General features: G+C 41.4%; 1 protein-coding gene across 2 annotated transcripts in view; it reads right to left on the bottom strand.

Annotated features, from left to right (window-relative positions):
* The window catches only part of PPARGC1A (PPARG coactivator 1 alpha), a 368,235-nt gene that overhangs the window by 43,833 nt on the left and 301,435 nt on the right, over positions 1-22,967 (bottom strand). For both annotated transcript variants that reach the window (XM_071432614.1, XM_071432615.1), the window contains exon 2: positions 20,088-20,267. In XM_071432614.1, the coding sequence (XP_071288715.1) occupies positions 20,088-20,267 (180 nt within the window). The remainder of the gene's footprint in view (positions 1-20,087; positions 20,268-22,967) is intronic.

The following is a 22,967-nucleotide window of genomic DNA, read 5'->3' as shown; positions in this document are numbered from 1 at the left end:
ACCTCTACAACCACCAAAAATACCCTTCAGGATGAGGAGATGCGTCTGAATTTTCCACTGGTTAAACACTTGGCTATGTTACATATCAGTTACATATCTCCTCAATTTTTCATTCAGTGCTAAGTCTTTATTGTTCTTTTAACCCAATTTTGTATATGCAAATAGAATTGTAAAGTAGAGATGGATTTTTAAAACAGAAAACATTAAAAAAAAAAAAATCACAGAAGAGCTATCTGTTGCAGTCTCCTCTAGGGCATGTCCACTGTTGGCTTATTTCTAAGTTTCCTGGACTAAGTTTCCTAAGTTTCCTGACGAGTCTTCACACATCCTATTAATAAAATGGGGTTGACAAATGTAAAACTAATTTGCTTGTTTACATTACCATGTCCATTTCCCCCAGCCAGTCTGGCAGAGTTATGTAGTGCATGCATACTGTGGTGCATACTACAGTTCCCACTGCAGTTGCCTCTCCTCTATTTACTCCTTAGTCAATCCTGAATTTATTGCTCATTCTCTGCTGGTTTTTTAAAAGTCTGCATGCCCCTGATCATGAGCTCTCCACCTGTGTGATGTAAAAGACTGCAATTTTTTTTAAGTGAGGCACTCATGTTATCCAGTCCCTTTTCCACCAGAAATGGCAAAAATCAAACTGGGCATATTTTTTTTATCCTCTTAAAAGATGACACTTGGCAGTCAAGTCCAGATGTACTTACTTACCAATGCACTACATAGCATTATTAATTAGGCCATAAGTTACTTTAGACAGGACTTTTTGTTATTTCTTCACACAATCTCTTTCATAACCATGTCCTGTTTTACCACTGGGCTTTGAGATGCTGCCACAGCACCTACAATAAATAATTTGGGGTACTTCTATTTAATCCTGCTGGTAACCAAAAGACAAAGAACTTAGACCCAGATGTTCAGCTGCAGTAAATTAAGGCCTCTCCACAGGTTTCAACAGAGCTATGCAGATTTATGCTAGCTAGGGACCTGGTCCTCTGCTCTTAGTGTATTTTGATGCTTAAGCTGTGAACAGCAGCTCCTACATAGTGTGTCTCCACCACCCTGTCCCAGGACTAAGAGCAGTCCAGCAACAGCCCAGCAAGGGCTAATTCTTTCTCCTTACCAAGTGAGTTTTGCAGCTGAACATGACATTGCTATGACTAAGACACTGTTTAAAAGTGGCTTGGGCTCATCTTGCCTACAATGTGGTACATGCTGGCCTTGCATTCCCTACTGGAAATACACTGACATTATTTGTTCATGTCAAGTGTATCTTCAGTTTAAAAGTTATCCTTGCTGAAGTTAACACTTAAGTTATAACTTGAGCCTATGTAGTGGCTAGATGCACAGCCAAAATCCCACAGGATGTACCTAAAACAAGAATAATAAGAAAATTGAAACCATTTGAATACTAAACCAGAGATGGGACCCTGCAGATCACTGGGTTCAACACAGTCTACATTCTCCTGGCTGAGATAGCCTCCCTTTGTACTGAGATATTTTTCAGCACCCAAACTGATTTGGGAATAAAGAGGGGAAGGGAGCTGTGGATTGGAAAGAGGCCAAGATGAGAGTGTCTAAGCCTTGCTCAGCTGGCTGAGAGGAGCGGGTGGGACCACTCATGTTTAGGAAGCCATGAAATCCTGTTTTGTAAAGGTACATGAGGATTACACACACCACCGGGGGTAAGGAGGGGAAAGAAGGGGAGAGAGGAAGAGAAAACAGGGAGACAAGAAAGTAAACATGGTTGCACTTGATTCTACACATGAAGGAGTAGGGGAAAGAACACTCCACCACAAAGTATTTTAAGTACAAAAGAGCTAGCTACCTGTAAATGAGCAATACTGCCAAGTCTTATTCACCTGAAGCACCAAAACACCAGAGTGCAATGAGCACCACAATGTTTACAACTGCATCTGGCCTTGCCCCGTTTTGATGGCAAAGAGTGCCATAAATCCAAGTGCTGGGGGCACAGGGAGCACAACACCAACTCCAGCTTGGCTTCCCTTGGAATCGAGCAGGACAAACCAAGCATCACCTGGCAAAGCTGGTGGAGTTAAACAAGGACAGATTAAGTGTAAGTGAGAAGGAAATCAGGCTCTTTATTTCTGCCCCTCCTTCCTTGAGAAAAATTACATACATTCCTTTTTCTTCAGACACATCAATAGCAATAGCTTAAACTGCCCTAATCAGGTTTCACCATTGGCAATGCGGAAATGTTTATTTCCATTAGGCTGAGTCTATAAAATCTTCCTTTCATTCCTGTGCTTCTACCATTCCCAAACAGGAAAGCCTGACAATTTAAGTCTCTGACAAGCAAGCTTAATACTGAGACGTTTGGAAAAAAAAAAAAAATCCATACAAAGAAAGCTCTTAAGACAAGATAGGCTGAGTGTTTGCACCACAAATGGTTTGTTTCAGCTATCTCTTTGCCTCCTGTAAGGCGGAAATCAGACAGCTTACTGGCTTAGCTTGTTAGGCCAGGTTAAAGGGATGCAACGCTGAAAGGCTCTTACAGAAGCTTACCCTTGGACCAAAAATAGCAGGCACTAGAGAATTATCTTAAATACTACCAAACTTGTTCTGCACTGTGAATGCAGATAACTGTAATATGTTTCCATTTTTGGTAGTTTTAGAGCTTTTTTAAGTTATGCTCGCTTTAGCTGACTATTTAATTAGTTTCTGATTCTATTTGCTACTTTTTCTCTCAGAGATATAGCCTGAGGGGTACTTTGCCTATGAATCCTTTGTATTTAGCAGTGTTGCTATTGTTAACATCTAATGAGCTGTTGGATTTGCCAAACACCCAGTATAGGTACAAACGCTTCTTTGAAATAAAAAAGTTTAACACATAGCAAATAGCAAATCAAAAGATACTCTAACGTAGCATCCTCGCTCTCTCATTGCGTGTCTCATCAAAAGAGAATAAAAATAAAAATCTCCTTTATTACATTTAATTCTGAAATTCAAAAATGCATATTTGAGTGAGACAGTTTTAGCTCCTTGTCCGTGACTTTAGAAGAAAACTAAATGATTTTTAGTACCATAAGAAGACTTGGGCATATGACTAAAGCTCCACAGTCTGACAGGGATCCCCACCAGCTGAACTGTGGAGTTAGCAGTATTTTCTTTGGAGTAAAACTGCAAGATCCTACAATTTTTAATGAAGCCACCTCATCTTTAAAACACAAAAATTGATATTTTGGTATGTTTTTTAGGCTACAAGCAGTTTCTTTTTAAGGTCTGTTAAGCATTCTGTCTGTTATTCATGTGCTCCTCACTGAAAACCATGACAAGATATCAAAAAAAAAAAAAAAGAAACTCCAAAGCAAAGCACAAATGTTCTCTGTCCTTACATACATCTCACTCGTGCTGCAGCCAGTCTGAAAGACATCACCACAGAAACCAGTCATGCGGTGTAACACCCCTGCTGCTGCTGTTGCCTCAACTTTGCACTTCTGCAGATAACACCATTGTGGGTACTCGCTGTACGAGCTCAGATCAGAACATCACAGGATTGAAGCAGCAAGGGCCTCTGCACACTGATTCCTGCCCACTGCCTTCCACATGATGCCCCCAGTACTATGCCAGTCTTGGCATCCAGATGATTGCTGTAACAGGAGCACCAAATGGAAACTGATTCAGACACACATTTTAGTATGTTTTCCAGTACTTCTTCCCTCCCTTACAGCTCTTTAGTACAAGTAATTTTTAACATAATTTAAAAATCTCAGCTTGAGTGAGGCCATCTTCTAGATAGAAACTCTGGGCATGGTCAGGCTAAAAGCCATCCATGCAGCTGAACAGAAGTTCAGCTTCCCTTACTGGGCAGACATCACATCTGACTGCCTTGGAGCTGTAGAGCCTGTCCCCTCAGACACAATTTTTCTTTGACTTGCTTTTCAGGGTTGAGGAATGTTTTTACTTTTAAATAGTGGTGGCATTCACAGATTCCCTCACCAGATATACACCCTGTGTCTTTATAAGCTCACACATAGTGGCATAACCCAGCCACATGTCTTGCAACAGCCATTAAAACCCTCTATATGTCTGCATTTGAGAAGCAAGTTTTCTTTTTGAGTAAAGAGTTAAGTTCACAGCCTCTCTGTCAAATAAACAACATGTCTGTTGTCACCTGGCTACTGAGCAACTCCTGTCTTTGAAAGTGTGCACTCGGTGATTTTAGAGATCTACCTCTCAGCCTTTCCTTCTGCCGTCATGCAGCAAAAATCATGCTCCATCTTCATGATGATGATTAACACTACTATCCAGCTCCTGCAATTTGAATTTTTAAGTAGTAGTCTAGCACTACCAAGGAAACACCCCCATTGCACTGAATGATCTCCAGTGACATATCAAGGGAAAGTATCTGCAGAAAGTACTCACAGTTCAAACAGACAAGATCAAGAAAGGAGGATTATAACCCTTGCTTTATAGAAGGGGATTTGATGCTCACAGATTAGGCAACTTCTCCAGGCCAGAGTGCCTGTAGGCCGTAGTCATGGTGGGAGAGCAACACCACCACTCCCTTCCAAGCAGGGGACATTTCACCAACAACAGTGCACACATTCCCCATCCCTAAGTACTTTCAGCTGAACTTCTAGTTGTCAGAAGAAGACTGAAAAACTGGTTGTCAAGAGTGTTGGAGTCACAGCCCACAGCTAAGAAGTTTATTTTGTACATTCACAGAACTTGGTGAGTTTGCCATTTTTTGTACAGAAAATGACACTATAATATTTGCTCACTTAACACTAGCATTCCAGAATGGAAATTTCCAGACAAAGTTGACACAGAGAGAGTAGTGAACAGACACACAGAAAAAGGCTGGTGTGTAAGATATAACTCTGTTACCAGAAAGACAATGGTATCTCTGTGATGCAGTGGATGTGAGGGAGAACATCAGGGCTACAGCAAAAGAGTCAAGTTTGGACCACTGGAAAAGACACAGTCATGACTGAGTTCAAAAGTGAGCATGAAGGCCATCCATTTTAACATGAAGAGCCAGACCAATCCCCTAAAATGCAGGAGGAAGAGGTTATAATGGAACAGCAGCTCAGTAAGTTTCTTGGAAAAACAAACGGCCCACAAAACATACTGCTGAGTGGGGCCTTCTCTTTGCATAACTAACTTTGGGGATATAAAAACCAGAAAACATCCAAAGCCTGTAAGGTAAGTCTTTACCTGTAAAGATAATCACACAGACTTGTTTGTCCCAAGGAAAGATATGAAGGAGAAAGTGAACTGATGATTTGGCAGAGCTTTCATCTTGGAAGATTCTTAAATTACTACAGAGCTATGTAGGAAAATATTTTACTTTAGACTTGGATGGCCCTTGGAATCAAAAATAATCACAAAATCAGTCCTTGTTGATCCCCACCAGGCCGCCATGATGGCAGTTGTACTGAATAAGGCTCCCAAGCTGTAGAGCCTACAGGAGGGCAGAGCATGGAGTGTCTGCAATGTGGGAGGGGAGGGGAGAGGGGAGGGGAGGGGAGAGGGGAGGGGAGGGGAGAGGGGAGGGGAGGGGAGGGGAGGGGAGGGGAGGGGAGGGGAGGGGAGAGGAGAGGAGAGGAGAGGAGAGGAGAGGAGAGGAGAGGAGAGGAGAGGAGAGGAGAGGAGAGGAGAGGAGAGGAGAGGAGAGGAGAGGAGAGGAGAGGAGAGGAGAGGAGAGGAGAGGAGAGGAGAGGAGAGGAGAGGAGAGGAGAGGAGAGGAGAGGAGAGGAGAGGAGAGGAGAGGAGAGGAAAGGAAAGGAAAGGAAAGGAAAGGAAAGGAAAGGAAAGGAAAGGAAAGGAAAGGAAAGGAAAGGAAAGGAAAGGAAAGGAAGCTGTTGTGTTACTGCCTTGTTTTTTACTGTATATTCTTTCCATTCTTCTCTTTGCTAGTAAAGAGACGACACTTTCTTGCTACAGCAGTAGCTCAAGATGAGGGATCTGCTGCCAGGAACCTTTGGAGCTGACAGCCTGGGATGTGGCACTCCTTTACAGACTTTTGTATGTAAGCCTGTGTCATCTACCACAGCCTGCAAAAGGTCATTATGAAGTCCAAAGAAAGTCAAACAGCAGTGACGAAGGAAGAAAGTGTCTTTGGCACAGTATCAGGGATAAAATGCCTTTCTCAAAGGTATTTGTGGGATATCAGGCAGAGTGAATTGGAATTAGGATGAGGAATTGTGCCATTAACACCAGCAACAGATTAAATGGTGATGATTTTCCTTGTGTATAAGGTGTAAGAAGACAAGTTAGATATTGTGTGTTTATTGAAGCAAGAAGGTTAGAGATAAGATATAATCTAACCAAATCATGGAATGCAATATGGGAAGATAGTCAAGAGTCCCCGAGTCTGAATCAGTGGGTTTGTCTAATATTTCTAGGTACAATTACCCCCGATGCAAAACAATTACTGGATTTCAGAGGAGAAGACCAGGTGAAGTGGCCCTGATCCTTCACTAGCTGAGTATCTTTAAAACTGGAAAGGACACCTGCACATATCCAAAGCATTCAAGCAGCAGGAGGAAGACATCTCCAGGAATTTTGGAGTGTACAATTTGGGCACCAGGAATTGCATTTTCTTTGCACAGAAACAATTCAAATGGATTCAAACATTTAAATATTTTCTATGTTTCCATTCTAAGTCTATGAGCATTTTCACTCCTTTGCTATTTAAAAAAGCATGTTATTATACTACAGTACTGTCTGTGAAATGCAGAAGTTTGTAATGAAATCTGTTTTTCTCTTTAGAGGTCACTCACACTCAACTCTTATGAGTTGACTCTCTAGGGACAACAGTAGTGAAGACTAATGTGGACTACCTCCAAATCTCTACAACTTCGATTTTCACAAAGATTTAAATTTTTTTATTTATTTACTTTTTTTATTTGGAATACACCAGCATTGTTGAGGGCAGTCCTAAAGAAATAACAGCACATTATGAGCCTGAATCAGAAATGACTAGAGAATATAATGGAGTTCTGCACAATACATTTGAGGGATGTCTTTGTAAGAGTTCTTTTAAAGACAGATTTTGGGGAGGAATTGGGAAAACCTAGCCACTCTGTTGAAAGGGATAGAAGGGCAATGAATTCTACTGTAGGATCTCTTGCTGACTCAGTGAAGACACATTTGTCATTCAAAGACAAATTAGAAAAGGGCATGGATCATGCTACATAGATGCTTCCTCTCAGTTATCAGCCACGTACAGGCAGCTTCCAACACATCTACCTCCAAGTGCATCTGAAAAAAAGCCATCTCTTCTGGTGGATGTGGACAGAACGCCTTTGTCAAAATATGAGTTTGAGCAAATACGGCAAAGCGGTTTAGCACAGGGAGGATTTGTCCCTGCAGAAATTGACACAAATTCCTTTAGGACAGGGGCAGCCACCCCGACCACATAGCTGGGATTGCCAGCAGATAGAATTAGGGAAACTGGAAGGTAACACAGTGGCCTAATGTAAACTCTTAAATCTGCTGTAAACATAGCAGTAACATTGGCACACAATAAAACTGGTATCTGTCACTGCACTCCCAGAAGCAGATGTAGAGAAGGACAAGACACATGAGTGGATTTTTGCCATCTCTGTGAATGTGGTTTGAGGAAAAATCCAAGCTGACAGAAACTGTGGCAAACAGGTAGCATTCTAGTGATGGAGGGTAGCTGGAGTGATCATGCAGGAGAGAATAATGGGAGATCAAGAGGAAAGGTCCAGTTTGAAGTTCCTGCTATGTGTATAGTGCAACTTGGAGTAGCAGCCCTGAGAAGGCAGCATTCCTGGATGTTTCAAGCTGGAAAGACCAATACCCACAAGAGCAATTTATTAGTAGGTTTCTGACATGCGTATCTTTAAGAACATGCATCCATCACTTTCAAAGAAATGGTTTAGGAAATGGGAGCTATTACAGGCTTAAGTTTAGGGGCATGTCTCTTTCCTTCTTTAGCTGTGGGTTTAAAAATCAAAGCTTCACAAGTCTAATCTTGTGAGAGATCCTGAAAGAGAAAACCTCTCTGCACATCATGGGGCTTCCCATAACAAACCCTCTTGGGTCTAGATGGAGCCCAGAAATGCAGCTCAAGTACATCTGGACAGTGTTCACAGAGCTGCACATGCCAGGAGCAGTTCTGTAAAGTGATGCTGATGGTCCAGCAGAGAATTAGCCCCCTGTGGTCCATTACCTCTGATCATACTGGACTTGAACTGACCAATGTGGAGACCCTGGAGACCCTGACATGATTCCAGTTACAGTGGAGTGCAGATTCCTGGAAATCATTTGTGTCTGTACAGGATATAGCCAAATAATCCTTCCAGCCCAGCTCTGAAAACACAATACAGATATGCTAACTAACTCTGCAGGAACCTCTTTGGTACAGTACAGTCATCTTCAGCCAGAGCTCATAGCCCAGTACAATCCCAGCTCACTCTTCCAGATCTGCTCCAGTATCCCTTCATCACTTTCTCTGTGTGCCTGTGTTCCTCTGAGAGAGAGGTTTGCTCTCTCTCAGAAGAGAGCCTAGGAGGAACTTTAATATTGAGTGAAAGCTAATAAATCCCACCCCCCGCCCCCCCAGCACTCACCAGCACAATACAGAGGCATCCATATGGCCTTGCAAGAGCTCACCCTGATCTGGGTGAAGAGCACTCTATCAGAGCTAACACACCCTCTCAGACCAGTAACAAAGGGACTAGAGCATCTTCCAAATGATAGCATTTCTTAGCTTCCTGGTCTTCTGTCTGGCTTTTGTCCAGTTGAGTTTTTTAAAATTTTTTAAATTTACTTTTCTTCTTCATCTCAGGTTTGGAGATAAATAAGTCTCCATGTTGGGACATACTATTTAAGGAAGCTTCTCCTTGTGTTTGGTAGTTCCACATGACATTGGCACAACTGCAGCTCTGAATCTGTGTTGTTTCCTGGACTAGGCAAGCTCAGCAGGCTGTAGCTGCCTCCAGCTGCCTGGGAGGAAGAGGAGTCTGGTTAAAGAGCAGTGCTCACAGACCTCCAAAGGAAAAGTAAGTTGGGTTTACCTTCACTCACAAACCCCAAGGACCAGCTCTTTTCTTCTTTCACTACCTTTGCTCCTTCCAAGGACTTCAAAGTGCACACCATAAAACTGGGATGGGCTGGCCACTAGTACACACAGACTCTCCCCCTACTACAGGCTTTTTAGACATTATCACAAAACTAGTAAATAAACACTGTGTTTAATAACTGAAGGGAAAAAAAAGAGTATGTCCCAGCATCACAACCAAGGAACTTCCCATGCCAGCTACTAAAAGGCCACATGAAAGTACTGAAATTACCCTTAATTCATGATATGAGACTTTCAGGAGGGTTAGGTATCCAGTGACAATGTTTAAAAAGTAAACGCACAAAGAAATAATATGCCTCCAGAACTGTCACAAAAAGATTGCATAGAAAGTTATGCATTATGGATGATTTAGCAATATCATAGATAGCAAAGGCTCCAGCAGAAAGAGTGAAATCATCCCTATCTTTCCATTTGTCGGCAGAATTTTAACAAGGGGCTCCTGGGAGCTCTTGGGGGCTCCTCCATGGCTCAACAGACAAATTAACTCATCAAAGGGAAGGTAGGGATGATTAACTAACAAGAGCCCCCTCCAGCCCATCACTGGTACATGGTTATTTCACCCAGATGGTGTTCACCTACCTGAAACTGGTAATGACAGTCTCAGACCGGATTTACAGAAAAACATAGATAATAAGGTGCCGCAAGAGTGACATGATAGGAGTTATTGGTCTGTGATGCTCCAGACTGCGCCAGAGGCAGCAGAGCTGGCTTGCAATGTTAGTCTCTGTTTTGTAACATTATCCTCTCCACCCAAGAGATTACCTGCTGCAAATGGGAGACTTGGTCTTCAGAGAAGCATTTGACCTGACCCTTCCTATAGGAGAGCGGGATCAACAGCAAAGAAAATGACAAGATGCAGCAACACTCCCATCACATACAAGCAGAAGCACTTTGACACCCTTTCATTGGAAATGGATGAATGTTTCTGCAGTGCTAAGGGAAAAAATCCACAAGTTTTTTTGGCTTTTTCCCAGATGCAATTGTTGTGACAATTGCCAATGTTTTGCCTGATATCTTCATACTAATGTGAAGAGTGATTGTTGGGCTTTTAAGGACAGTCAATACAGCCAAGAAAATCCACACCAGTCCTGGTGAGAGAAAAAACAGCAAAGCAAACACAAAGCCAGAAAAAGAATTTCAAAAATGCATATGTTTCCCCCAGACAAGTGAAAATAAAAGCCTATTGCTCCTTTGTGTACGCCTGGAGGGTCAAATGCCTAACAGAGCACTTCCAAGCAGAGGTCAGGAAGCATGCACTTATGTTTTGTTTATGAAAATAATTGCATATGCATCCATTTCAACCTGACAACCTTACAGTTCCACTAGTCCAACAATAAGCCCATGAAAATGGACAAGTTCAGTACCTGTGGAAACTAAGATTAGGCCAAGTAGGTTTCCTTATATGAAAATTTGTCATGAAAACCAAGGCCAGACTTCGAACCTTTAACTGCCACCCATCTTCCTCTGAAAACTAGCATTTGGCAATAACAAGCTTCTAGCTATATAGAGGCATGTCTCAAAGAAATTCCATAGTTGCTTAGGACTACAAGCTAAGATTTTCAAAACGGGATCAGAAATTCCTTACCAGTACTAATAAAGTAATTTCAAGGAGGGAAGAAACAGCAGCAGAGGAACACAGAAATATTTCCTCAGCTTCTTGTTCCATGTTGCTCCTGAACGGGCTGGGTTGGGCCAAATGGCCTCGAGATCCCTTCCCACTTCATCCACTCTGATTCTGCAAAGGCCTCCCCTGCTCTAAGTTCATTCTTGATCCTTTACCACCTACAATGTCACCTGCACTACCTGGCTGCCTATGCCTCAACCAGAAGCCCTCTTAAAGTGGATACCAACAGACTAAAGATCCTGTTCATTGGTCTCAACACACACGGCCTGGTAGAGTGGAGAATAACACTACTAGATCTACCTAGCCAAGTGATACATATTTACAAGCAAAATAACCCCAAAAAACAGCCCCTAATACTAGAAGAGTTCTAAAACTCTTGTAATACCTGTTTTTCACGTCTGATCACTGACTGCCCTGTGGAAATGTGCAAACCTGAAGCATTCTCACCAAAGCACAAATTCCAGTGAGATGTCTCACTTCCATAACATTTATTACCTAAGGTCTCCGATGCACTTCCTGAGTCATTATGTAATTGCTTATACAGCAACATGGGAGAAGAAAAACTGGATTTTTGCAAAGGTTTTGGAGTACTTTGAGAAAGAATTTTCTGTCTCCAGGACAGAATACTTGTTTGTCCTCCAGGAGAAACTACCATTCTAGGAGAAAACTCCCATTGTTTCTTTTAGCAGCTTATGTGGAAGTTCCTCTGACCAACCCAATCCTCCAGATAGCCCTTACCACCACCTCCCTAACAAGAGGCGAGAAATTTTTTACCCAATTTCTCTATTTTTATTCAAGTCTATCTCCTGTAGGAGAGATCTGCAGTCCCTCACACTGTTTGATGGCGGCCCCTCCAAATCCTGATATGATTTTGTATCATTGAGCCTTCAAGCAGCAGATATGGCAACAGCCAGAAGCAGAAGTTCTCGCTGCCCATTTGACACCTCCAGCCCTATAATATGCCTGGAAGGGATGATCCTCCTAAACTCTGTGTGATAAGCTGGATGGCTGCGAGCATTTCAGGCAACTAAAACCTGTCATAAATCAACAAGGCAACAACACTTGCCAGAGGCTGCCACCGTGGCTCCTCACTGAAAATACTCTTCTTCTGATTATCGTCTTAGTGATTAGAAGTACCCATTATGGACCAGCACCCCATTGTGTTACTCACAGTAAAGCACAAAAGCACAGATGTGTGTGAGGAAATGGAAGTATTATTCTAGTGCATCACACAGCTCACGCTTCATGACAACACCAAAATCTCAATAGGTTTTGGGTTTGTGCTTTCATAAACAAAACCCAGTGATTACTGCATGTGGTAAAAAGCAAACTCCAATCATGGCCCTTCAGACTCATCACCGCCACAAAGTGCTAATTAATTTCTCAATCATTACGAAGCAAGACTGTTGCTCCGTTGTGTCAGAATGGAAAATTCAGCCAGAGCAACCAGCTATGCGTTGCAAAGGGGATGATTTCCACCGAGACCTGAACCCATCCTCCACGGCTGAGTGTGCCTGCACACACAGTCAGAGCTCCATGCCTGCCAAGGCTGCAGCCCCACTTACAAAGGAACCAGGATCCTGTAAGCACCTGCACAAAGCTACCTAAATAAAAATTAGACACTGGAGAACAAGAGGCCTATAAAGCTGGCAGGGGGCACTCCTCCAGAAAGGCTGCAAATTTCCAGTGCATCTGAGGATTACCCACAGTAGTACAACAAAAGCTACAAATAGGTAAGTTTTCACAGACACGCATAAACTCTTCTTTGTATTTTTTCCCTGTTCACAGGAAAAAAAAACAGTTCATCATGATTCAATACCAAAACTTTCTCCCTGCACCAAATATGCTCTGTGCAATTTCCTCCTCCTGACCTACACATGCACAATAGGTTAGTGGCACTAAGGAAAAGAATTCCTAAATGAAGACTTGTGATAATTTTATCCTTCTGTAATGGCATGGGCCAGAGTTAATATTAAGTGGGATGGGGCAGCAGGGAAAGAGCACGCCAGGGTTAAGATAGACCATTTAGTAGCAATTAGCAATGATGCATTGAGCAAAAATAGCAACAATGGAAAAAAAAAGAAAAGAAGTTACACTAGAAACACAACCATTAACGGAAATAAATTTAATTTAACCAGTTAGCATTTGTCTATGAAAGGCAAACTTTCTGTTGCTGTTGGTAAGCCAAGGGGGAATTAAAAAAAACCAGAAGAATCTTATCAGAAATATTTACTTCCCACTAGCAATAACTCTGAGATTGTTTTTTTAACAAAAGACAGAGCTACTGTCCCACATTTTCGTGACCCTCTCTGCAGTTCCAGGGAGAAAATATTTAGTTCAACATTATCGTAAGCTAGAATATGGCTCTATTTATGTGACAAGTTGACAACATACAATTTCATGCTTGTTGAACTGATCTGTGTTATATATTCACTGTGAATATTATGAAGCCTCACCATTATAAATATGAAACAGTATACACTTATTCAAAATAACCCCAGCAGTAGCAATTTATAGCTCGGTTGTTTGTGCGCTTATGAAGTCCACACGCCACCTTAAGAAGCTGCATCTCACTAAAACAGATGTGGAGTGTGACTGTGACCAAAGTGGATTTAAGATGACCTCTGTGAAAGGAGGCTATTACATTTTTGTTTGTATGGCAGCTGACACCAGTTCATATTTAGCTCTGCAGCCAGTGGGAACACAGTGTAACACAGTGTCCTCAAGGGCTGGTTTTAACACAGGCCAAGACATCCATCTAATGACCTAATTAGCTCACTACTGTTCTGGTGAGTGCTAGTCTTCCCTCTTAGAAAAGGCACAGGTGCTCTACAGAGCAGCAGCACAGTGAGCATCTCAAGCCATGGCTGCTCTACGTGAAATGTCTCCTTAATGGGACCATGAAGTGGATCAGTCACATTTTCTTGATTGCACGCCTGGGGAACAGCCTTGGTGGCCACACACATCATACAATAAACTCTCAGAGCAATTGGTTTTTTGCTCATTCGGGACTTTGTTCCTGCCTGAAGGCTTCAACCAACATGCCAGGTGGTTCTTGCATTAAAGCATTGTAGTTTGTCCAAGCAGGAAAGAAAAAAGGAGCAGCAGCACACCTTGGTAACACTAGATACAGAGAATTTGCATAAACTCTTTCCAATTACATAGCAGCTGGTTCGAGTAAAATAAATTCCACTTACTGCTTGAGCCTTATTAAATGTCAGCATAGCTAATCATAGATTATCGTTTACATACATCATCCCACATAGACAGGATGTTATTGTGCTGGTCTCCTCTTTAGCAGATGTAGAGCTCTGAGTCAGGGCACAGACACTGGTAAAGGTAATGCATTCAAACACACAAGAAATGTGACACTGCTCCATTAGGAATATAAAAAGTCCATCACTTTTGTCAAGTGTCTGCTATTTTCTTTCCCTGGAAATGAGGGTCGTGTTTCACAAGTAGGCTTTATGATACATTGTTACCTTTTATCATCCTTATAAAGTTCCCTAACCCAAATCTGCATCTTTTGCCTTTTATGTTTATCGTTGTATTAAACCTATGACGTTGTCTGTTTCACTACTAAATCTATCCCATAATCACATAGTGTACACTCATTTCTCCAGCACCTCAGTAGCTCTTATCTGTTCTTTTTTATGATCTCTTATGAACTCTTAGGAATAGCAACTTGCAGGAATGTTTGTAAAGTCATCTCAGACTGAACTCAGCCTTCCCCTTTTTCACCATACAATGATACTCTCTGCAATGAAATCCAATTTGCCATAAAAGCAGCTCATTACAGGTTGCATTTTAGAAGGACACAAGTTCCCAAATACCCAAATGCATGTGCTTATCATGTAAAACATTTAATCTGCATGAATCTGAATTTCAAAAAAGCCTATTTATTAGAGCAGGAAAGCACATGTTGATACGACTTGGTCTTGTGCTGCTTCCAGATTCACCAGTATGCTCTACACCACTGCCCAGAGCTATTTTGTTCATGCCCTCTGGGGCCTCAGACAGGCTGATATGTGGTGCACACAATCACAATCCTTTCAAGCACTTTGATAAGTTTTATTCTGCCATTATGCCATCTAGAACATTAAACACAATGTTTAAGTTCTATGTTAAATCATGATCAGCTCCTATTAACTGTTCCAAGCTCCTCATTTTTATCAACAGTTACTTTATTAAATCCTTAATAATATAGATGGAACAGTTAGTTAATTTGTGTGTTGAGCCATGGATGTTAATTTGTAAACATAATAACATACTGCAATCATTTGCATAATAGCATTTTAATCTTTTTAGTAAAAGCTGTAATTCCCTACAAAGTACGCTGCAGTAGAAACTAAGTGACTATTGGTAATAATAAAAAAGGCCTTAAAATTCTGATCCTATTATAGTGTTGGAACATACCCAAACTGCTACCATAATCTCTGAAATGTTACTGTTCTCTGATTTAGGTGTCTGTGTCAAGAATAAAAATGAAGTATAACTGGTAGCAGTAGACTATTTCCTAAATGTAATTTAGTATTCACTAAGCACCAGCACTTTGCAAATAGCTCTGAGGCTTTCCTTCAAAGTTCAGAGCTCTAGTTATGCATATTGTGTGAGGTACACCATGCAGCTCACCTCCAGCCTCTGTTGTGCTGAATAGATGGCTATGATAAATCATGCTGATTTGGCACTGAAGGGCATCAGCCATCAAGGATTTGACTACTACGTCTTTTCTTTCCCTGAGATTGTATCTCCTTGAACTGCCTGCCCTGGGCTACTAGTTTTGGAGAAAATTAAAAAGTGGAAAAAATGCTAGGGAAGGCTACTACAGAAAGTCTATATAGACTCAGTTCTCTGGAACCCATTAACACCAGTCACAAGACTGGCAAAGAAAACATTGGTGGTTGTTTAAAAGTCAGGCCAAGTCATTTTACGCAAGATCTGGTAATTCATTAATCAATCTGGCTGCAAACCTTGAATGAATAACCTGCAATGGTGAAAGAGACTGGCAGCACCACAGAACATGAGGGATTTTATAATCTGAACCAATGCAAATTACCTTGGTGATGTTTAAGCTTCCCTCAACACTCATCATCTCCCTGATACAACCTCTTCCAAATAAATAAGAAATCATTTATCTCCATGCATTTCCCCTGCTGCCAGGGGAAAGACAGTCTGCATTTCATTGTGTATTTCTTTCTCTCCTCACATTCTCATTCCTTGTAATACAGCCCTCTTTGGCAGTCTACAATAAAATGTAGTTATCTTTTTAGGCTTTCCAAATTTGTGACACATAGAATGGCCTTGAGAAGTAATGTGGGATACACCTATATAAAACAATTAAAAACTAAGTCATCAAACACTGTAAGCATTGCTTTGGAACGTAGATTTATGTAAATAAATTAAATCTGCATTAGGGCAAGCAATGTGGGTTTTCTGAAGTCTTTTTGAAGGCTAAAAAAAGTGTTTTGACAAATACGAGATTTATGTTTTTACACAGGTTCATTGTAGTTTAACAGGTTATTGCCTATCTACAGGCTGAATTTTCTCTTCCCATCAGCTGAGTTATTTGTAAAAAATACCAACAAAGAGAAACACCCACTGTAGATATCTTCCCTCTCCATAATGCTAGGCATGGATCATAAATAATTTTAAATATGACTAATCTTACATGATATGGTACAGTATATTTCAAGAAGCCTCAAGGGACAACAGTTTTCATGAACAAAAAGCCTTCTCACTCATGACACATCAAGTTGTGTGTTTGTTCACAATTTCACATAGCATTGGCTTTGAGAATGAAAATTTAACCATTTTGATTTTCTGAAAGTAGCCAAATTAAATTTTTTGCAAACACAAATTTTTAAAGTGTAATTCTTCACAGAAACAAATCATAAAAGTGAATGGTCCAGCAAACCATCTAAATAACTGGTCTTGGGTGACTTGTTAACTATTTACTTACATGAACTTGTGTCAATAGCAGCCTGAGGGGCAAAAACTTCTTTATTTTATCATTTCAAGCAACAAGCAAACAAAATTAGGGGAAAAACAGAAGTGATTGAGCTGCGAATACAAAAAAATCACCCAATTCATAATGTACCTAAGTACAAACACTGGTAAGGAGAGCCTCTGTGCTGGGGCAGTGCAGGCTTGACTGGGGACTCGTATCGGTGACACTGGCATGTGAGCAGAAGGATGCAGTGATGAATTAGGTGTGTCTGCAAAATATTGGTGTGTTCTAATCCTCCAGTGAAGGCCAGGATCTCATCACACCTAAGCGGATGAGAGCAGGGATTTATACTTAACACTTACATACTATCTGGACTAATTGGACCTTTATCTCACTTGGCTCCTGGTTGCTACCATAACTATTAATAATTTCTAGTCTGTGAGACTCCCAGTGCCACTAAGCTTGTGGGTGCTCAGCTCAAGTGAGCTTTCAGGAACATGATTTGCAGAAAGATTGAAAATTCACTTTATGAAATACAAACTTTTCTTAAAAAAAAGTGCATCCGAGATACTCAGGAACTTTGTAAAGGGTTTTTGGACACTGTCCCTCACGTAGACAATGCCCCATGTACTGCATTAATACCTCAAAGGAGAGTGTGTTTCATTCAAGGCTAGATTTGGCGATGTACTGTACAGCTTGTGCAGGTAATGCTGCTCGTGTACTTCCCATCATTTGCTGGTCATTCTGGTTCCTTCCTTTCCACCCCAAATAGGCTGCATTTCTATTTTTGTACGACAATGCCTCATCTGGAAGCTTAAGTCAGATAAAACATACTACTCCCACAATGACAAGAGAGAAAAAAAAAAGTAAAAAAAAAAAAAAAAAAAGGTAAAAAAAGACATTATTTTCTTTTTTATAAAGCTATTGGGGATCAATATGGAAAATTATACTGATTATCAAATGAGAAACTGCAAAAAACTTCCATTCTCTCAGCTAAAACAAATAGTTCCTCACAGAGTATGTGAGATAGTCTCTGGAGGAAGAAGACATCTTCTTCTGATCTTGAGCACCCCCAGTTGTCACATTACTGAGCGGCAGAGGCAAGAAATAGTGCAAAGTATCCAGCTGCACAGTGGAAAATGGGGACAGGGTTAATGCACAGGAGGAGAAAATAACTGTTTCATTCCCATCTTCCTGGGCCAAGCAACCAAGAAATGTAAATACAACACTCTAAGAAGCTGAAAATAGTCTAATTTTGCACTGCAGTATTGTAAAATACCATTAGGGCACAATTTGTCCCTACAGGTAAGTATGGGCCAAGCTGTGATGAGACAGCAATGCAGCCTGCAGCTGAAGTCAATGAGTGTGAGGAGAGAAAACAACAGAATTTGTGTGTCAGGAAAGAAGTAGCATATTTAATTTCCAAATTATTATTTCTGACCTATTACTTGCTGTGTAGATTCATTCCCCCAGCAGCATTGCCCCTGTCTCTCCACACATATTCCCCTGTTTCTTCACACTGGGGCAGCTCATCCTCAGACAGACCCAAACTTGCCCATGAGATGTTGCTCCTGTCACCATCTCCCAGTGAGGTTAACTACCAGCCTATCTGGTCATCCTGCAGTTTGCAACATGCTTCGATTTTCAGCACAGGAATTGTTTCCTACACAAGGTGTGTAGGGGAACGGTCTCTACCTATCTGGGACAACTTTATACTGAGCAGCTGTGGCCATCAGAGCAGACAGGCAGTAACACATGGGACAAGAAATGAAGCCAAGTTCCACTGGTTTTACTGAAATAATTTGTATGCTTACATTTGGTAAATACGTAATCGCATTACTTATCTGGAATCTGGAATTACTTACACTTTGAAAGTCTGCATCTTCAACTGACTTTTTCTAAAGGAAAATGCTTCTGCATTTGGTTTTTGATGAACGTGGAAAAAATATGCATCCTCAGTTATAAAAAAAGCAAAACAAGTCTCCATCACAGTTGCTGCAAATGTGGACCCTGCCCCCCTGCCGCCACCAACATGCCCTACCCTGCCTGAGGCAGTACAACTGCAATTCAAGAGCCAGACAGGATTTGGAAACTTTGTAAAACAAAGTGTGGAACATTATACAACTAAAGAAAAAAAAGAGGTCCTGAGCACAAGGCTTTGCAGAGCTGATTGGATTAAAATAAAATTAATTCCAAATTACTTGGATTTAAATTACAGAAACTAAACAGAGAAGACCAGTTTCTGCTATCAGTTACACTGGTTTAAATCCAGAGCAATTAATCTACATCATGGAGATCACTGAGTTTAGAGGTGTATATAAAAAAAGGAGAATTTTATTCAGGACATCACATCCTAGGTAAGCATTTTACTATACCATTTCAGTTAATTTTTTCCAGCCTTTAAAATTCTACCATGATAATCTGGGGCTTTCCGGAACCAGCGAGCTAGCTGTACTTCCTGGAGCTGTGCTACTTGGTGTGTGAGAAACAGCACCCATAGCTTGCTTTTGTACAAGGTCTTCCTGCCAGCTAATCAATTTACTGTTCAATTTCCCAGTCAGTGAACGATCTATGGCCTCTCCTATCAACAAGGAGGGAAGGAGGTTAGAGTTTAGGAGGGGCATGGCTGCCTGAAACCACAAGGTGGAGAATTATGAAGGCTTTACACAACAAAAGAAAGAAGACCCGAGACAGAGATAAAGAGACAGTAACCCTCCTCTCGTACACCCTAACCCTTCCCAGTGCACAATTGGAAAGAAAACAATTAAATCTCTCCTATCACCCTCTGACTTTTACTTTTAGATTGCTCTTCACCAGGAGATCTATGAAATATCAGAACCCTGAGCTGGTCCCTGAGCTACTGACAGCCCTCACTGCCTTCTCTGCCACACTCAGCCTTCCTCTGCCCTGAACATAAACAAACTGCAGATCTCTCAATTTGTGTGCAAAGTAACTTGCACAGTAAGGCTCTGAGTGGTAAAAATCTTTACTAGAGATGTTCCAGCTACTCATCAGCTAGCTGCTGTGCAGCACTCTGCTTCTTGCCGAGGAATTCAAGTGCAAGACAACAAACAAGCTTCAACTCCTGTTTTGCGCTGTAGCTGACAACAGTGCAACTCCTCATCATGACACCACAGGGCAGTGTGCCCTAGGTACTCTTTAGCTGTTTCCTCTCAAAGATCACAAGTTTCATTTAAATCCTTTTAAGGCTTTCCCCCACACACCCTTCAGATCGCAGGTCTGGTTTTGATCATGATGATTAATGGAACCAGTCAGAATCTGTAATACACCAGCAGTTTTCTTGTCTCTTAATGGTGGAAAAATAGTAAACTGTTGTCCACCAGGCTAATAAAAAAAAAAGAAAAAAAACCAAACCAGAAAAAAAAGCAAGCAAGGACTTTGCAACATGCACTTGCATCATCTTGCCTTACCTCGAATATATTGGCGGGTTCATTGCTGTACTGGTTGGAGATGATCTCTGACTGGTCGCTGTACCACTTGAGTCCCCCCAGAAAGCTGTCTGCATCCAGGTCATTCACATCTAGTTCAGAGAGGTCAAGTTCTGGGAGATCTGGGCAAAGAGGCTGGTCTTCACCAACCAGAGCAGCACACTGCAGGATACAGCAACACAGAAATAGTTTCATTAATTACCGGGAATCTATTAACTAATATCATGTAATAAGAATTAAGCCTCAATTAAGCTATGGCACAGGGTCACTAGGATTGACTTTGTTTTCTGAAAAAAGAAACACATAGTATTTGGTCACTGTTAGCTCTAACATAGGTATGTAAAGGGGCAGAGAAAACAGCAGGGCATAAGCTGCCTTCTCTATCGCATCTCTGTCCAGGAAAGATGACCTTCCTTCTCCCTATACCCTCCCATTTGATAATTATCATATTCAAAGCTTTAAATCCAATAGCAGAGGCCAAAGCATGGCCTTGTTCTCCTTTCAGAGTGAACCAGTGCAGGTAGAAGTTACAGATGAATACCTCTGGGCAAGGTCTGTCACGCATTTCCTGATACATTCAGGTTAAAAGAGGCACAGCCTGTTACAACCTTCAGCCCTGGAGGCTAGCTCAAGCTGGAGACAGTCACACTTTCACTTCTACAGAACATTACTGTAATCCTTACAGCCACTCATGACAGTGGCTACCATATGGGCATAAAAAAGTATGGGTTAGTGATGCTGCTGTGCTCTTTTCCTGATGCACAAACCACAGCCACCCAGTTTTGCATTAGGTCCTGGCAACCAAAGTATGGCTTGAAGTATCCCTATATTCTCCTCTCAGTGATGGGCATAGTTAGTTCATGCAGCCTTTCACCTGCTTGGTGTGAACACATCAATTATCCTGGCTGGATTCCTAAATATCCCCAGAAAGAAGCTGTACTCAGAGAACCAAATGGATTTTCCTCTTCTAGCAGCCTCTGATTCAGTAATCCTAAAAGAGGGTCTGTGAAACATTTTGGTTGAGGCCGTAAACAAAGTCTAGTCTGCAGGAATCCTCTTCAGCAGTACAAAATGTTTTTGTCTGCACAACTTAGGAAGAGAGTGAGGATAAATAAAAACAAACCTAGAGTAAGCATCCTTTTATATGCCAGTATGAAGCTAAGATAGGGTATTGACTGACCTACTAAGGAAGAAAAAATTAATAACATACATCCACTTCAACACAGCAATTGAAATGTTAAGAGTATCCACCAAAACCATTTCCTAATTATAGAAAACATGTAGTAACAGTTTGGCAAATAGCTGAGTCCCATATGTCAATGCTGCTCAATTAAGCAATTCCTACTGCACTGCTCCGTGGATCCTTGTAACTCATCCCCGAACATCTACGTCGATACGGGCACACTGCAAAGCACACGTGGAGCTGCAGAGGCACCTGAATGCTTAAAAGCCATCTAAAGTCAACTGAGTCTAAGGGCATCTACCGTATTTCTAGCACTGCGTTAAGGATGGCCAACAGCAGGATCCTGTCAGCTCCGCAGCTCCTGTCAGTGACTGGGTGGTTTGAATGATTTCCCAACTTCTGTTTGGACCGAAGTCAATGGAGAAAGCGCCGATCTCCGAAGGCAGATGTCTGCAGGGCACTAACAGTGCCCATGGATGTGAGTCGCTCAATGCTGGTTATGTCACTCTCGCAAGGACCGCCTTGAACAACAATGCAAGCAAGAGCTGCTGAAGGTGCACTTCATTGATGGTTTTGTCCCTGGAATCTCCGTGTGTCTGCAGTGCACGGGCTGGATGCAGCAGCGCAGCCGTGAGCAAAGATTTTGTCTATTGGCACAAAGACTCGGTGCAGCTGGTGCGAGCTATAATTTATCAGACAACTTCTACGTCTACCAGGACACTACAAGATAATCATAGAGTAGGCCAAGGGGCAAGGAAGCTGAGAGGCTGCAAAACGAGGCTCTGAAACAGCAGTTGTTTTTCTTCCTATTATTTACGGGGCCGTAGAACTATAAGAAGTTAAAATCCCACATAAGTAATGGTAACTTTTTTTTTTTTTAAATATGAATTTTTTTACCATTATTTTGAGTGTAAGACAAGAAAAAACCAACCAAAACTAGAGAGTTTCCTCTTCTTTAGTGCGAGACACAACCTTCTGGCAGCAATCTTATAATACGGAGATGACCTTTTTTGATGCTTGGCCGAAATCTCTGATCTCATTAAAGGATAATCTAGTTTTTGACTGAAAAGATAGATTCTCAGCATCATTCTCAGGTTTGTGTTCTGGAGGTCAGTAGCTTATAACTGATGCCATAGACTTCTAAAGTATCCTGCTGATCTGTTACTGCTTTCATTTATAAAAATAGCTTCACCCTGTGAACCACCTACTTAAACATGTTTACTTTTGCTAATCTGCATTTTTAAGTTCCTACAGTGGGCTTTTGAAGCAACATAAACAATGGTATTAAAAGAAATCCTGCTTATCGCAGCCTCCATTTACCTATAGAGACTGCAATGTCACCTAAAAATGTAACTGCTGAAATGAAGTATATATGCCTTGCCAATGTTGACATGATAATAAAATCAATGTTTCTGAATATGACATTATGCTTCTGAGCACACAGAGCACATTAATCTGAGACACATTAGCAGCAAGTGCTCCTGTTATTAATTTATATTTGGCCTTTGGATGATGCCAGATTTAACACTCCCAAGTCCTAAAACTGTCCTCATCTGACACGCTGATATTTGCTGTTTGCCTATACATCTGTAACAGGTGCACCTGCATTGCTAGCACACATTTTACTGTCTTCCCACTGTTATTTGATATGATAGTTATTCCATAACTATAGCCCTAAT

This window comes from Agelaius tricolor, unplaced genomic scaffold, assembly GCF_023055355.1.
Source record: "Agelaius tricolor isolate 1412-34295 unplaced genomic scaffold, bAgeTri1.0.p SCAF_8, whole genome shotgun sequence".
In the NCBI taxonomy this organism is placed as follows: domain Eukaryota; kingdom Metazoa; phylum Chordata; class Aves; order Passeriformes; family Icteridae; genus Agelaius; species Agelaius tricolor.
The sequence above is the reverse complement of the archived record's forward strand: the minus strand, read 5'-3'. Positions and strand labels throughout refer to the sequence as shown.